Source organism: Chiloscyllium plagiosum, unplaced genomic scaffold, assembly GCF_037043375.1.
Source record: "Chiloscyllium plagiosum isolate Xiang-an unplaced genomic scaffold, Cpla_swu_hap1 HiC_scaffold_10, whole genome shotgun sequence".
In the NCBI taxonomy this organism is placed as follows: Eukaryota; Metazoa; Chordata; class Chondrichthyes; order Orectolobiformes; family Hemiscylliidae; genus Chiloscyllium; species Chiloscyllium plagiosum.
In genome coordinates, this window is record NW_028270148.1 from 75,033,319 (window position 1) to 75,049,890 (window position 16,572).

General features: G+C 38.7%; 1 protein-coding gene across 2 annotated transcripts in view; it reads left to right on the plus strand.

The window, feature by feature from the left end:
* Nucleotides 1-16,572, plus strand: part of zdhhc14 (zDHHC palmitoyltransferase 14) — a 193,398-nt gene that overhangs the window by 150,045 nt on the left and 26,781 nt on the right. For both annotated transcript variants that reach the window (XM_043696153.2, XM_043696154.2), the window contains exons 5-8: nt 91-139; nt 10,776-10,878; nt 11,867-11,976; nt 13,600-13,702. In XM_043696153.2, coding sequence (XP_043552088.1) covers nt 91-139; nt 10,776-10,878; nt 11,867-11,976; nt 13,600-13,702 — 365 coding nt within the window. The remainder of the gene's footprint in view (nt 1-90; nt 140-10,775; nt 10,879-11,866; nt 11,977-13,599; nt 13,703-16,572) is intronic.

Sequence of the window (16,572 nt, forward strand, 5' to 3'; positions counted from 1 at the left end):
TATCATAAACCCATTGCTGTGAGCTGAACTTTAAGCAAGTAAACTTTAATTTTGTTTTAATCTAACATATACTTAAACAATTTTATTTAGGATCTCAGAAGACAGGATTTCTAAATGCACTAAAAGACAGCCCGGCAAGATATCCTTTCCTGTCACATTCGAACAGATCATGAGAAGATCTTTGAACTACTTTGAGTGTGCTGTGCCAAGCTCATTTATACAATGAGATATTGCTCAATTGATCATTGGATGCTTCTTACTTTATTTGCTGAATATTTTCAATTCTGATTACATTAAACACTGAGTAACATGTAATGCTAGATGCATGCAATTAAAAATTTTCTTAAGTGATGTTCATTTAAAATCTGAGATTTCCAATGTGCATAGATGTATCCATATTATGCTAAAATCGAAGGCATCTTGTAGTGTGCTCTGTTGGTTTCTTTCCTTCAGCGCAAAATACTTTTGTGCTATCATTTGCCGGAACTGCATTTAGCACTGGCATAATGAGGCAGTGAAGTAGCTGAGATCTTGCTTAACCAATGAGACTTGAGGATTGTGAAGGGAACCGGTGAATGATTAGGTTAGATTCCCTGCAGTATGGAAACAGGCCCTTCGGCCCAATAAGTCCACACTGACCCTCCGAAGAGTAACCCACCCAGACCCATTTCCCTCTGACTAATGCACCTAACACTATGAGTAATTTAGCATAGCCAATTCACCTGACCTGCACCTGTTTGGACTGTGGGAGGAAACTGGAGCACCCGGAGGAAACCCATGCAGACATGGGGAGAATGTATAAACTCCACACAGTCAGTCGCCCGAGGCTGGAATCAAACCTGGGTCCGTGGTGCTGGGTGGTAGCTAACCACTGAGTCACCATGCCCCACCCCAATGACAGAAGGAAGAGTATTTAGAGTGAAACTAAGTTTGGAAGAGAAATATTGCATTTAAAAAGAGAAAAAAGCAAAAGGAACCTGAGAAAAAAAGAAAATTATTTTTGTTTTTTAAATTTGAGAGAAGGACTTGCTAGGTGCAGGAATGAAAGTGCACATTTAAATTGGGTATATTTGTACAAAATGTTTAGAAATCCAAATATATTACATCCACTGGTTCCATTTTATCTATCCTACTTGTTGTCAGATATGATTTCCCATTTGTGAAGCCATACTGACGTTGTTTGACTATGTTTTATATTTTTAAATGGTCTATTAGTACATCCTTCATAATAGACTCTAATATTTTACCAACAACAGATCTCAAACTAACTGGCCTACAGTTAAATATTTTTGTCTCCTTTACTTTTTGAATAAGCATTTTACCTTGGCTGTTTTCCAATCCTTTGGGACTTCTCCAGAAACTAAGGATTCTTGGAGGATCACTACACTTTCTCTGTAACTACTGCCTCTAATATCCTCAAATGCACCCATCAAAGCCAACGGACTTATCAGCCATTAATTTCATCCATTAATTTCACCCAATACTTTTTCTCTAGTCATACTTAGTGTATGTATTTCCTCTCAACTTTACCCCCCCCAAACTGCCGCTATTCTGAAATGTTAGTAGTATTTAAAAACTGATGCAAAGTATTTGTTCAACACCCCTACCATTTTTTGATTTCCCATTATTATTTTTCCAGGCCTACTCTCTAAGTGACCTATATTCACTTTGTTCTGTCTTTCTTTTCGACGTTGAAAGAAACACGTGTTCCCCACTTTGATATTACTTACTAGTTTACCATCAAAGTTTTTGATCCGTATTATTTTTTGGTCATATGCTCCGGCATATCATATCTGTGCCAACCACGATGCCATTCTGAACTAATCCCATCTGTCAAAACACAGTCTGTATACCTCTCTTCCCTGTCTGTCATGTGTCTGTCTAAATGTCTTTTAAATATTGCTATCAAAACTGCTTTCACCAACTTTTCCAGTTCCAAGATGGCAGCAGAGTAGCAGGGCTGCGTGCAGGCTGTCGTCTGGGGCTCCTCCACTCCTATCTGTTTCTTCCTTCTTTTCTCTTTCTTGCATTTTTTCTTTGATGGGTTAGTCAGTGGCATCAGCGTGGCAGTGAGAGCGGGCTGTGCATGGAGTGCTGGCAGCTTCCCAGCAATTGGAAGCAGCAGACACATCACCTGCCAGCAACTGGAGGCGGCAACAGTGACAAGAAAGATGCCTTGATTGTGGCCAGCGGCAGCAGTGATAATGCTCCTCCAGTGATTGGACGCAACGGCAGCAGAGTCTTCAAGATGGCAGCACTGGCTACGCAATATCTGAGGAGGGTGGAAGGGCCAGGGACTCCTGGTTGCAGTAGGCCCAGAGCAGGGACTCATGGCATTGGCAAGATGGTGTCTGCAACAACAGCAGCATGGAATGCTCAGAGAGGGAACGTCTGGTGTTGTCCAAGTGACAGCGGAGCCAAGGACTCCTGGTTTTGGACACGGTAGGGGCCAGAGTGGGAACTCCTGGTTATCGATGCGGCAGCGGCGCGCAGAGCAAGGGCTGATGGGTGTTGCAGGGACGTTGTGGACTAAGTGTGGGACTCAGCGTCAGTGAGATGGGTCCAGTGATGAAGAAATGTTGCCTAAAGTATAACTATTCCTATTTTGGTGTGACGGTGCAGATGATGGTGAGGTGATGGAGCATTGGTGGCAGTGCTGGTGTTGCTGCTGAGGTTTGATGACTCATTATCGCAGTGAAGCTTTTCACTATATTTAACTATTATTCACTATAAAATGCAAGTGACAATAAATCATTCAAATTCAAACCTTCCCTGGCATAATGTTCCACACCTACTGTGTAAAAAAAAAAAAAAAATTACCTCTCTCATTACCCTTTAAACTTTCCCCTCTCATTGTTTGTGGTTTTTGAAACTTTCTAAATCCTCTGTTAACTGCTAATCTTTGCCACTTTATATGTTTTTCTTTCCATTTGATGCTATCCTTAATTTCCTTGGTTAAGCATGGCTAGATTATTCCCTTCCTAGAATCCTTTTTGCATGACTTCGTTGTGAGCCATGAGCTAATTTTTAAACATCTGCATTGTTGCTGTCTTTTCTGCTAAACGCTTACCCCAGTCCATTCCAGTTACTCTGCCCTCCTTCCCTTGTTATACCTGAATTTCAGTTTAGCACACTTCCGAAGGACCCAAATTTCTCACTTGAAGTTGAATGCTAATTTCTGCCTTGATGTGGCCACTGCTTCTGAGGGAATTTGAGCTGTTGAATATGTGAAAGGCAGATTTTTGATCTCCAAGGGAGTTAAGGCTAATTGGTGAGGGGACGGCGGTGGCGGTGTGGTGGGGAACATAAAGTGGGATTGTGGCCTCAGTCAGTTCAGCCATGATGTTAATCAATGGGGATCATGTTGATGGGGTAAGATGGCCCACTCCTGTTCCTGTTTTTTATGCTATTTGTTTGGAGTTTATAAGAATAAGAGATGATGGAATTAAAACTTCGAAGATTCTGAAGAGGTTGATGAGGTAAGACACTGAGAAATTCTTTCCCCTAGTTAGGGAATCTAGAATATCTGGGCACAGCCCACTGGGCAATCATTTGGGACTGAGTTCAAAAGTTTCTACACGGGTTTGAGAGTCTTTGGAATTTTTAACCCTACTGGGTCATGAATGATCAATAACTGCCAAAGGCTGGTATAGATAGATTTTCACCTTATCTATGCCCCTCATGATTTTTCAAACCCTTAAGATCACCCCTCAATCTCCTATGATCCGGTGAAAAAAAGTCCCATTTATCCAGCCTCTCCTGATATTTAAAAAAAAAATACCAACCAACCTTGATTATCTGAATATCAATTATACGAATTTCAGATTATCCGAAGGGCCTGTACTGCACTGTAATGTTCTAAGATCTCAAGGTCCCGATAGAAACATTACATCAAAGACGTGTTTCCAACACTGATCATGTCTTTTGTCTACAATGATTAAAAGTGAACTCGTCGTACTGAAGTGCTGCTGAGAACAGTCCTGGACTGATGGGAGCCTAAACACCGTCTCCAAATGACTGACCTCCCGCCCTCTCTCGCTCTCCCATGCTTTTCCTGGAGTTCAACACAGGGGTTGTACCCTAAAACCCCTTCCTTGATAATCTTTCCAACATTGTCCTGTACAGGGCAAAGGTGGAACTTGTCAAAAGTTGCAGTAGAACTGTGTGTGTGTGTGTGTGTGTGTGTGTGTGTGTGTGTGTGTGTGTGTGTGTGTGTGTGTGTGTGTGTAATTCCGCGACTCATCCCCCAAAGGCAGCAGCAGTATTGCTATTGGTGTCCACTCTGACTTACGGGAGGCTTCAGCGATGCTGTAGGCCCTTTATGCACAAGTGTATATCTGCCCAGGAACAAACCCTGACACACAGAAAGAGAGCGAGGAAAAAGGAAACTTCAGAAAACTCCGAGCTCCAGAGTAGAGGCATTGAATCAATTATCTGAACGAAAAACTGCCTGCCCATCTCATTTGGATAATCGAGGTTCCGCTGTACTGGCTTTAGCGATAGTTAAAAAGAGATTCACTCGGCTGATGCGTGCATTGAAGGGATTGATTTATCAGAAAGAGCTAAATAGGATAGCCTTTACTCATTAGAGATCAAAAGAATGAGGCATTCCTTACTATTTAAGTGCAGACTAATTCTATCCCTCAGAATTGTTTTCAATAGTTCCCCCAAGATGGAGGTTAGACTGGCTGGACTGTAGTATCTTGGGTCCCTTCTTGAATAACAGTACCACGTTGGCCGTCTTCTAGCCCTCTAGCGCTCTCCTGTGGCCATAGAGGAATTGGCTGTGCATCTCCCAATAATCTTGAACCGTCTCTCAGGATCTTGCCTTCCTGGCAAATTAGTTTAAACCCGCCGCCCCCCCCCCACCCCAGTAGCATCAGAAAACCTCACCACAAGAATATCCAATCAGCATACCCATCTAACTTTTATTTTAATTCACTCATGGGATATTGGCCAGCATTTACTGTTTGCTCTCGAGAAGGTGGTGATGAGCTGCCTCCTTAAACTACTGGAGACTATAAGAAGACCCACAATCCCCTAAGGGAGGGAATTCCAGATTTTGACCCAGTGACAGGGAAAGAAAGTCCCAAGGTGAATAACTTGAAGGGGAGCTTGCAGATGGTGGTATCCCCATGTGTCTGCTGCCCTTCTCTTCTAGGTAGAAGTGATCGTGGGTTTGCTGCAGAGAACAGAATCTATTTCCCTCACTATGCTGAATGTTACTTCTACAGTTCTCTTTTCCTTCCACTTGCCCCTGCCAGAAAAATCTTGAATGGCAGTCTGCATCATATGTTGTAGTCAATTCACTCATCCTTCTTGCATTCTATGCCATTGTCCACCCTGGGACCAAGAATTTCATACTTGTTGGACATGGAAATGGCTGAGGTTCCTCCAAAGCTGAATTCTGGATTCCTGTACCTGTTTCACTCAGTCACACCACCCCCACACCCCTTTTGCCTGACACACACCTGACTTAATGTAATTAATCTAAGGAGTGTGACTGCCCCGGAAACACAGCGTCCAAGTACCTCTTCTCTTCTCCCCCCCCCGAACTTTGCTATGTTCACAGCTCAGACACCAGCTCAGCTAAGAACTGAAGTTCTTCCAGCACCCAACACTTCCTGCATTTGGTCATTGTGGATTGCATGGCATCACCAGCCCAGCCGCAACTAGTCTATTTAATTAATTGATATGGATATTAAGTATTTTAAAAGTGATTTTTTAACTACTCTTTAACATTCTCCTAATTCAAACCACTTAACCAGCTAAAAGAGACATGGAAGATATTCTGTAATTAATCTAAGGAGTTCAGTTCTGAAGAAGGGTCACTGGGCCCTAAACGCTAATTCTGATTTCTCTCCCAGTTGCTGCCAGACCTGCTGAGATTTTCCAGCAGTTTCTGCTTTTGAGACATGAAAGATATACCCAGAAATCATCCTCCTGTTTTTGTGTGACTTTGCACATCTATTCTGGCAGGTGGAGACAGGTTGCAGGGCTCTCTGGCTCTCGTTATTTCCCACCACTACTGTTCTTCTCTTTATGAAATGGCTGTCCCCATCCTATTTTGTGCTGTTTGAGCAGCTGCATATCCTGTTGTTTATGAAGTTGCTGTTCCAGTTTTCTTTCATGCTCTTTATGAAGCTACTCTCTCAAACACTTTCACACTGTTTCAGAAACATAATGTCCTCCTGACTGTCTTTTTGGGGCAAGTGATTGTCTAGGAGAAAGTGAGGATTGCAGATGCTGGAGATCAGAGCTGAAAAATGTGTTGCTGGAAACGTCGATTCTCCTGCTCCTTGGATGCTGCCTGACCTGCTGCGCTTTTCCAGCAACACATTTTTCAGCAAGTGATTGTCTTCCAGTTCTTGCCTCTTTTGGATCGGAAGAGATTTTGCAGCAAATTGCCTGTCCATTCAGTTAGTCAAAAAATGGTTCAGGGATTTTATTTTTAATGAGTTGAAAATCTTAAAATTTGATCAAGCTTTGCATGTAACTGTTAACTTTTAGCTGCTTTCAGTTTTGTTTAGTCATAACATCAAATAGTAAATGGGACGAGAGAGAGAGAATCACTAGAGAGAGAATAGGACCCGTCAAGGACCAAAGTGGACATTTATGGAACTATAGGAGCTGGGCGAGGTCCTCAATGAATATTTCCCCTCTGTTTACCCTGGAGAAAGACATGAAGAATTGGGAACTTGGGGAAGTTAGTGGTCATATCTTGGGGACAATCCATATCACGGTAAAGGAGATGATGGATGTATTAGAATGTATTAAGGTAGATAAATCTCCTGGTCCAGATCAGGTATATTCAAGAATACTGAGAGGCTGGAGTAGAAATTGCGAGGGCTCTGGCTGATATGTTTACATCATCGTTAGTCACAAGTGAGGTCCCAGCAGACAGGGTCGCAAATGTTGTGCCCTTATTCAAGATGGGTTGCAAAGAAAAACCTGGGAATTGTAGACCAGTAAGCCGGACATCTGTGGTAGGTAAGTTACTTGAGAAGATTCTGAAAGATGAGATATTTATGCATTTGGAAAGATAAGGTTTGATTAGGAATAGTCAACATTTTTTGTGCGTGGGTGATCATGCCTCTCAAATTTGTTAGAGTTCTTTGATGTAGTGACCAGGAGCTTGACGAGGTAAGGGCAGTAATCATAGTTTATATAGGTTTCAATAAACCCTTAATAAGGTTCCACATGATCAGCTGCTCTGGAAGGTTAGATTGCAAGGAATCCAGACCACTGTTCTATACATGCATCTTAGTGCAATGATTTCACTGAAACACAAGTCTCCCTCTGTCTACCTATGGATGTTTCCCTTAGCTTAAAAAACATAAAGATTTGAGGTACAATTGATTATCTAGCTAGGTTGCAAAAACCTAAAGTAAACAAAAACACATTTGGCTCCCAAGGATGTCCTTGCAAACTGTTTTATAAGAAATAACCACAGCTGCAGAAATAATTACAAGATTTATTAACTTGAAGCACATAGAAAAACCAAATATTATTAACTCAAGATTCAAAGTCCAAACTTAAAAAAAATGATATTAAAAATATGTGGAACCTCAGTTTATATCACACCGTTAAAAGGCATGCAGGACAATATCACGGATGGTAGCGTGATGGCAGAAATAGTAAATAATTTTGCATTGGTATTTACCAGAGAGATAGAACAGGTAGACATAACATTGAATGATGAGATGATTTAAATGCATTTTAAAAAAATAGAACCTATTGTGGGGTGGTGGGTTGACAGTCATTTGGCTATTCACCCATTATATGGAAAGCATCCTGACTCTTGACCACCCTAAATGGCTGACTGACCATTTCCAAGCTCTGGACTGATATTGAAGACGGCTCTTGACTGACAGTCTGAGACTTGCTAAGTGAAGGCTGTCTTGGTTAACATGACCCAGACCTGCAGACAACCTTGACAACTTCCTTCCTGTATGCCTATGCTAAATATCAAGGTAAGACAGAAGTAGTATGAACCTGGTAACTCTGACTAAGGGGGCAAAATACAAAAAGGTGATGCGACAGTGAGTGAAAGGAGGTAGAGGTCCAGTCCATGCACTAGGTCCTTAGAACACGTGAGTGAAGTTTAACTCCTTGATTTGATTGAAGCCAGCTGAAAATTATGACGTTTCCTAGCCTTATGCCTGTGCTAAACAGCATAGCAGGCTAACCTGATATCTCTAGCTGAGGTACAAAGTGCAAAAAGACATGGCACTGCAAAGGCAGGAATGGTATAACACACCAAAACAGCAGCTAATTAACTTGAAAGACCCAATACAGACATCAAGCAAAACTAATGTCATTTGCAAAATACTGTGCAAGAACTGTAACAAACACTACATTGGACAAACAGCCACCAAGGATACATAAACATCAACTAGCCACAAGATGACATGACCCTCTCTCACTAGTATCCTTACATACAGATAAAGAAGGACACCACTTCGTCTGGGACAACACATCCATCCTAGGACAAGCCAAACAGACATGCACGAGAATTCCTACAGGCATGGCATTCCAACTGGAACTCTATCAACAAACACATTGACTTGAATGCAATTTTCCACCCCTGAGAAAAAGAACAGGAAATGACATCACCAACCCAAGGAAAGCCAAACATATAAATAGAAAGCAGTAAACACCAGCAGTCTTCGTCTGGAGGCTCACTGAAGATGTTACCTAGTATGGTGATGAAACGTCTGAAAATGAATCTACCAGCTCAGCGAGCAAACCTACATCCAGAACTTCACCGAGCTACAAATCTTTTCAAAACGTGATATGAGCATTTAGGTGAAGTCAAAGTGAATGAGCGCTATGAAACAAGAGTCCACAGATACAGCCTGACCCAGTTGATGACCTACGTGCGTATGTCCTTGAGCACCGTGTCCTTGTTACAACACTACAATGGTAGTTCTTGGTGCAGCATTAAAGTGCAGATGCATCCTAAATGGATTGGAGATGTACCATGAGAATTCTTAGAGCTGGGGCATATATCAGATGCGAATGTTCATGTATGCGGGTGTGGCTAGTGCTCACTGAGCATGCCTGGTGTCCAATATCAAGGTTCTTTAGACCAAGTGGCAGGTTGAAGTCACCAGATACACACTTTTCTCCATATTGAGTTTTCTCAATGTTTATCTTGTATGGTGAGTTTGATATTCAGATTTCTTTCTTCCTGATGAGGTGAGTTGGCTTGTCAATAAGACATTTAATAAGAAATAATCTCTTTTAGTTAGCAAATTACCACTGCTGTTGTCACAATCACAAAAGATGAAACAAGAAACTCCTGATATTAAGGTCAACCTTGACGAACTACTTGTTTGATTCTGCCAAAAATCTCACCAGACCCCACCTTGCTCAGACCCTATAAGATTCAGATAATACTGTTTTAAAAAAAAAATGGTGCATATCTCAGGAAATCCTGCACCTCTTTGCTCCTCATACTATTATGATCTCAACTTTTTTTGGAAGAATTGGGGTCTCCTGGTTACCTCTGTCAGTGAGAGTAGAGTCTAGGAATCTACTCTCACTTTAAGAAGGAGCATAGAACTTTGTGTTCCTTGCTCTGTTCAATCACCCCATGATCTTTGGATGTTATGATCTGCCTGTACTGCATGCAAAACAAAACTTTTTACTGTACCTAGATATATTTGGCAATAATAAATTAATAAATCAAGTTAATCAGATCAATTGTCTCTTTACCAGCTTGCTTAAGGTCTTAGCGATCATGCATGATCAAATGTAGTTGTACTAATTGCTGTCATGCAATAAACCTTCTTGTTATCTAAGAATAATACCTTTTCTGATTTCTATGGTGTTGCATCCTCTACTAGTAATCACCAGATAGGCTCAAGACAAAGCAGGATTGGCAGCAGCAAACTACCTTAGAAAACCCTTATCTACATACTGGTAGAGGTTGCAGATTCACAAGTAGTCAGCACTGGTCATCTGAGAAAATAGTGCAGACAATTCAAGAGAAACAGGTTTGTAAGAAATTCTTCTCTGACCTCAGTTCGATAATTGTTTGTCACATTGATGCCCTGTTCCACCCCAAGATGAGATTTGGAACACGTACAGTACAATCACTGAAAATATCTATTTCCACCTCCACAACATCTCATTGCTCTGCCACATTGCTACTCCCTTACTGATGAAGCCTTCACCCATACCTGTCTTATCTCCAGACTTTACTATTTTAATGCAGCTAAGTGCCATACAACAGGCTAATGTAAATTTGAGATTTTCCAAAGCTCTGCCAGCCATGTCCTCATTCACTGACCTATGAATTAGCATTTTGATTTTAAAATTCTATTTTTTGTTTTCAACTCCTCATACAAACTCCACTTTTGCAATCTTAATAATCTGTAGCCCTACAATATCTTGTATTGTCAACTCTCTGAATTCTTGCAAATATGGCCCTCTGAATGTCCTCAATTTTAAGTGTTCCATTATTGGTAGACCTGCCTTTATTATCCAAGGCCATAAATTCTGAAATAAACTACCTGAGCCAGTCTATCTTTCCTTTTTTTTTGAGACAATTCTTTACACCAAATGCTTTAACCAACCTCACTAATATCATCTTACGTGGCTCAGTGCCAAATTTTGGGAAATTACTGGAGCAATGCCTTGTGTTGTTTTACTGTGTTATAATTACAAAATGTTGTGATAACTTTCACATTCACCAGGTGAATTACAGAATTAACCTCTCATGTCTTTTTTGGATGCATTTCATTTTCATTCCTTGACTCACTCGTTACTGTGCTGGAAGCAGTTGTTTGTTTCTTCTCTGTTTGGTCGATTCTTGGCCTGTCAGGATTTCACACATACCTAATCAGCTCAAATCAGACAACAAATGAAGATGTAAGTATTTGTTTCATTGCATGCAAAGAAAATAGTTTAAGCAAATATCAAGAATGAGCATTAAAATATATCAGCTTATAATGTGATTAAGAACTAATGTGAAAGAAAACAATTATAGACAAGTAGAATATTTAGCTGACATTGATAATACAAGTCAAATAATTGAAGTGTTGTCCTGAATACAGGCTTAAAATATTCTGAAATGAGCACTGTGGTCAGGTCTAATGTCTAGCATTGATTGGACAAATCCAGTTTCTACATTTTTATTTCAACTAAAAGGTTGCATTATATTGTACTTTGGACATATCTGTTCTGTAATAAAAGGTAGATACATCATATAAAGGAGTATCAGAGTATACTAATGTCAGCTAGTCAGGTTGAGCTTAATGGACCAAAGATCTTTTTCAGCAAGTCATTGTATGTATGTAATGTGAATGCACAGGTTTGGTTCCTATGCATTGGTTAATATGATATATCCTTATAAGATATATTAGAGGGCAGAAAATCTGTTAATCTTATATTTTGTCATAATATTACTGACACTGCGCACTCAATGATTAATTATTAAGGCAAGGTCTTGAGCAAAATTGAATCCAAAGTGAAAATTAGAAGCTTAAAAGTGTGTGTCTGATAAGGGTTGTCACATACTGCTTGAAATTTGCTTTTCAAATTAGCTTTGTTGGGATTGCATACATTTGCTTCAACACTTACTGCTATAGTTCAATATGTTATTTAAAAGAACTAATGTTAGTACTTCATACTCGTTGATTCACCCGATATGGCATAAATTTTATAGTTGACAGCAATTACTTCAATTTATTAAGTCATTTTGTAGTGGTAAATTTCATGTTTCTATTAAAGAGTGAAATTGAAGGGTACAATGGTTAAAATTATTGAGACTTCTTTAAGTGTTTCGATCCAATTTGTTGAAAATTAAATGCTTTGTGTGAACTATTCTTAATGGTTGGTTTTAATTTTGTCCTTGCAGATTAAAGGATCCTGGTCAAACAAAAGAAGCAAAGATAATTACAATCCATATAGCTATGGAAACATCTTCACAAATTGTTGTGCAGCTTTGTGTGGGCCATTGCCACCGAGGTGGGAAATGATTGTGATGGGAAATAAATCATTGTTCAGAGGTTTCCTTCCATTGTTTCTTTCCCTTTCAACACAATAAGGAATATTAATTGAATAAAACTTGGATTTACATGAAGTTCTTTTTTAAATCCTCAAATGAATTCAACATGTATAGTTATATTGTTAGGTTTCCACATGGTGGACTAGCTCTGTATAGCATTTACTTAAGAGTACAATTAATTTTTACAAACATGAATCAGCTTTCTAAAAGAAATCCTAATTGTTAATTACAAATATTTTTATGCATGTCAGTGAACTAAAATATTGTAGTTCTACTTTACTGGGACAAATCTTCCCGTGGAAAACCAGACTTCCACACTACCATAGCTCACAAAATGCACGCCGAAACCATACGTGATCTTCCAAAAAATTTAATCTCTTTGTTCAAGGGTCAGGTTAGCAAGCCGCAATGGAGTTCATGAGTAGTATGGATACAGAGAATGGCCAGTCAGAAGTCTTGTTCTCCAACAATTTAAAGGCTCGCTAAACGACACTACTCAGTCCTTTACTGTCATGTCATGCCATGCCATCTTGCATTTCCTGATGCCAATCCACACCCGTCACATTCCCCTGTGCCATCTCATTTTCCATCCCATCTCACATTTTTAATACAACCTGAGCCATCTCTATACCTCCATGCCAAACTGTGATCTCCATGTATCTTGCGTAGCAACTCATCCAGTTCTCAGGAGCCATGTAATAGTAATGGAATTTGTTTTAAAAGATTATTGGAAAATGCTTAAACCTCTAACATTATAAGAAAATCCTGAATTCAAATTCAATATCATTGATACCAGACCGGAAAAAAAGGAAATAAGGATATAATCCTTTAGATGTTTATTAGGCTTATGAACAAGCATCATATCAAAGATATCTGTGGTTATAGGTTTGTAAAGGTTACATTCATTCTTGGATCACTTGCTGGGCTGCAAGTTCAAACCCAAACAATTATTCAGCATAGCTACAGATTTCATATTAAAAGCTCACTGATGGAACAGATTTCCATTTCAAAACAGGATACCCATCAATCAGTAAAATCACAAGCAGGTGTAGATCTTTTTTTTCTTCTTTCAAAAGCAATGTTTTAACAGCCAGATCTGCCAATCCCATTAAATAAGAATACAGAAACGTGACAGTAGAATACATATTTTAATGCACCCTGCTACTTTGTTCTTTGGAAAACTTACTTGAATTCATAGTGCTGATTTTTATAGGTAATTAAATCAAATTAATGCTGATTTTTTTTTTTTCAGAACGTCTTCACCCTGCCCACAAATATCAATTTGATTAAATTCAGAATATTTCAGCCTGAATTGTCTGTATTAACTTAATTCAACATAAATGGTTTAATTGCATTTCCAAGTCATAAATCATCAAGGTATTAGCATTAAATGATTACTTTTGAAAAACACATGAAGTACACTAAAAGAAAGATATAATTTGCTAATTCTTTCTAATGTTACAAAAGACTGGTCACTTTGCTGTTATAAGTGTCTCATAATCTTGAATAAGTCTGTTAATCTTATCCATAAGTAGATTTTATAGTCAATTACTAACTTTACTTTACTTTTATTTTTTTAATAGTTTAATTGATCGAAGAGGAGCGATCCAGTCAGATACACCACAGTCAGTTGCGCCACCAAATGGAATCACCACATATGGGGCCACACAATCTCAGAGCAACATGGTAGGATCCATGCCATAGTGTTGCTCACTGAGATCCTGTCATTGTTTATTTCCACCATCCTTTTCCATCTGTTTCAGTAGTACATTTCACCAATCCTAGAAAAAAACAAGTTATAGTAAGAACAGCCGTTCCAAGCCACCGTGATTAAAGAGGTGTCCTGCACATGAGAAAAGCCTTTTTGCTTCACAGAAATGTCAGTTTGACTAAAAACAACTGAAGAATGGAGAATGTGAATGTCATGGAGCCTTTCTAGTCACTCTGAGAGAATAAAGAAATGTGACCAGATGCCAATTGGTCCAGGCATAAAAAGTATTGAATTTTCTTCAGCATTCAGTTTTAATACAGTTTGAAGTCAGTTTCAGCTATGTAAAACTGTTTTATACATTTGGAAAAAAGGATGGCCTGCATCTGAGCCTAAGTACAATCTGAGAGAGAGAGAGAATATGAAATGCAATTTGCATCTTGAAGAAGGGGCAGAACAATATTTTAGGCGGATTCATAGTCTGCCACATTTGCAACTGGGTAAATTTTGTAGTCGAACTTAATTATTTGAGTCTCCATAGTTAATATTTGGCTTTGAATTATATCGAATTTACATTACATGGCAACGCAGAAACCGACGATTTAGCCCCAATGGTTTGTGTTGATGTTTACATTCCAAGAAAGAGCTTCTGTCTTCCTAGTTCACCTAACATTGTGTGCACATCTTTCAATTTCTTTCTTCTGCTACTCATCTAACTTGCCCTTTCTGGCACCTATGGGATTCATGTCAACTGGTCGAAGTGATAGTAATTTCCACAACCATTTACTGGATAGAAAAGATTTTTGATTTTTTTTCTGGATTACATACTGGATTTATTAAAACCAATCATAATTTCAAAGATCTCTTTTGGGTCATACTTTAGCCTTCTCTTGGTTTCAGATAACAGCCTCAGCCTGATTATTTTTGCTCCTAACTCATACAGTGTCTCAATTCAAGTATTACTTATGTAATTTTATTTCTCTGTTTCAGTGCCTCTATATCTTTCTCTAATACAGAGACCAGAACTGCATAAAGTATTCCAAATATGGTCTAAGGCCCTGTAGAAGTCTAATATAACTGATTTTCAATTCCATTCATCCTTCTAGAAATTAATACAAGTGTTTTATTAGCATTTTTATGACTTTGTGAATTTGTGTTGCTATGTTTAATGATTTGTCATTATGTACTTTGATTCTTTTGCTCCACCTACACAATTTAAGTTAGTATTTTTTCAAAGCAAATCACCTCCTTATTCTTGCTATTACAATGTAGCACCTCATTTTTTCCATATTGAAACCATCTTGCCACTTATTGCTAATGCTGCATTGTATTTTGTTGAATTTTTTTGCACTATTGCGTGCACCTCAGTTTGATGCCATTCATAAATTTTGAAAGTGCATTTCTGACTCTAAATCACTTCTGTACTGTTTAATACCTTCCACTCGTGTGTTCAGTTACCTTTAAGCCCTACTCTCTTCTGCCTTTTAGATTGCTGTCCATCTGCTACTTGTCCCCTGACTCCATGTGTGCTGAATGTAATAACAAGTTTATTGTGAAATAAATATATCAACAGAGCTTTTTAGAAATTCAACTATACTGCCATTACCCATGCATATTTATTCTGTAATTTCAAGTAAATCAGTAAGGTTGGTCAATTAAGATGACCTTCCCTTTTGATCTCCAAGTTGAATTTTGTTTTAAATTTTAGTTTCTATATTGTGGTACAGTATAGAAGAGGCCATTTGACCAATTAATTGAACTCCCCTGTGTTTCCTCACTAGCCTGCCAAGTATTTGTTTCAAGTATGTATTTCCTTTTGATAGTTGCATTGAATCTTCTTCCATTATCTTTGAAGATGGCATGTTCTAAACTGTAACAACTTGCTGCATAGATTCCCCTCTTCTCACATCTGATTCTTTGCCAATCATTTCTGTCAGATGTATCATGACAAAATTCATGAATTTGAGCACTTCTATTAAATCCCCCCCTAACTGCTTCCACTCTAAAAGAGAACATTTCTATCTTCTCTAGCTTCTCTGGTAACTCCATATTCTTCCGAATATGCAATGCACAGAATCGGACACAATACTCCAGTTGAGACTTAATTATTTGATTTATGCAAGTTTACGTTTTCTTTTTAATTGCACATTTAGTTCATTTAGCAATACCTCAAGCTGCAGGATGTATTATAAGTTACTCAAATCATAAATCATTTTTTAAGTCTGGATACTGAATTATTAGAAGACTTTGTTATTTAGGGCAATAATTGTGGTAATTTGATTTATGTCTCACTATGTCTGCTCCATTAGGATGAAAACGTTCACCCACCTTATAGTTCAGGGAACAAAGACCTTTTAATATGATTGCAAAGTTCTTTACAAAGTAAGATTTAGTGTGAATTCAATTTTTTTCTACATGACTTCCATAAATAGTTTGCAAAATTAACTTGTTGCATTCTTGTTTTTCTGCAACTAGTGATGTTTAGAACAGCTTTTTTTAAAATGTCAATTGACATGGTTTTTGTCAGTCTTGCAGCATTCTATACAAGGCTATTGCTGAACTCTAATATGAAACTATGTACGCCTTGGAAGAAATTTTCACTTATAAGGCAAACTTAATCCGCTTCAGTTCTTGGGCAGCTATGGAACGGTTTTGGAGAATTATCGGCATTTAGGTAATGGAAGGAATATTTAGAAGCTAGAGTGCAATTTCAACTTGATCAGTATTTAAACACACTTTATGCTGTGGAAAATCTTAAGCCAGTCATTACATGAGAGTCCTTAGTCGCTAAGATGGGAAATCTCTCAGCAGCAAATCTACGTTTAGACCAAGAATCCTTTTGGCTAAC